The sequence below is a fragment of the Gloeophyllum trabeum genome (assembly GCF_000344685.1).
Source record: "Gloeophyllum trabeum ATCC 11539 unplaced genomic scaffold GLOTRscaffold_00188, whole genome shotgun sequence".
NCBI lineage: Eukaryota > Fungi > Basidiomycota > Agaricomycetes > Gloeophyllales > Gloeophyllaceae > Gloeophyllum > Gloeophyllum trabeum.
The window spans coordinates 1-695 of NW_006920597.1; the positions used below are offsets into that span (position 1 = coordinate 1).

The following is a 695-nucleotide window of genomic DNA, read 5'->3' on the forward strand; positions in this document are numbered from 1 at the left end:
TTGTCTTCCCTCTATTCATCTATGTCCCTCGGCGCCATTTACCATGAGCTGCGGGGGGCCTTATCGACGAAGATTCCGGCTGATCAGCACCCTGCTCCAGCCTTCGCGAAGATATCCAAACATTTCGACACTTTGGAAGCGGCCAAGGTCAAGATTCCCGCGCTTATTGAAGGTCTAATCTGCCTTTATGCACTCCCCAGCCGCTATGAGAACATTGCGCAGATGCTGGTCCAAGCTACCTCTGCTGACAACATGGGCATAGGTGCGGTACGGGAAGCAGTTACCACTGCTTGGGACCAGTCTCAAGGCAAGAAGCCTGAGAAACTCGGTGCGCACAAGATCTCGGCGGTGAAGCGTAAGCCGGGTGATCCCTCCTTTTCTTCGCAGCAGCAGCAGCGCCCTCAGGGCAGCAGCAGCAATGCGCGAGATGGGAAGAGGCGCCCTTATCGCGGCAAGCGCGCAGGCAAGAAGCGTTAAGGGTAAAACCACGATCACCACCATGCCCACGACGTCTTGATCGCCTCGACCGTCTCCCTTCCTCCTCCGACTATCGCTCACGTCCTCGACATTGCGCCTACCGGCAGCAAGACTCGGACGGTCAAAGAGCAAGGTCCATTCCACCCGCCTCCTTCGGCGGATACCAGTCACTACAACAACAAGCGTATCAAGAAAGCCTTCAAGCTCGCGCGGGACCT

The 695-nt window shown here is 56.8% G+C and overlaps 1 protein-coding gene across 1 annotated transcript; it reads left to right on the forward strand.

The window, feature by feature from the left end:
* Window positions 1–21: 21 nt before the first annotated feature.
* Window positions 22–477, forward strand: GLOTRDRAFT_134450 (uncharacterized protein; the record flags this gene model as incomplete). Its single annotated transcript, XM_007873427.1, has 1 exon — window positions 22–477. One exon carries the CDS (start codon window positions 22–24, stop codon window positions 475–477), a length of 456 nt encoding a protein of 151 aa, XP_007871618.1.
* Between the last annotated feature and the right edge of the window lie 218 nt (window positions 478–695).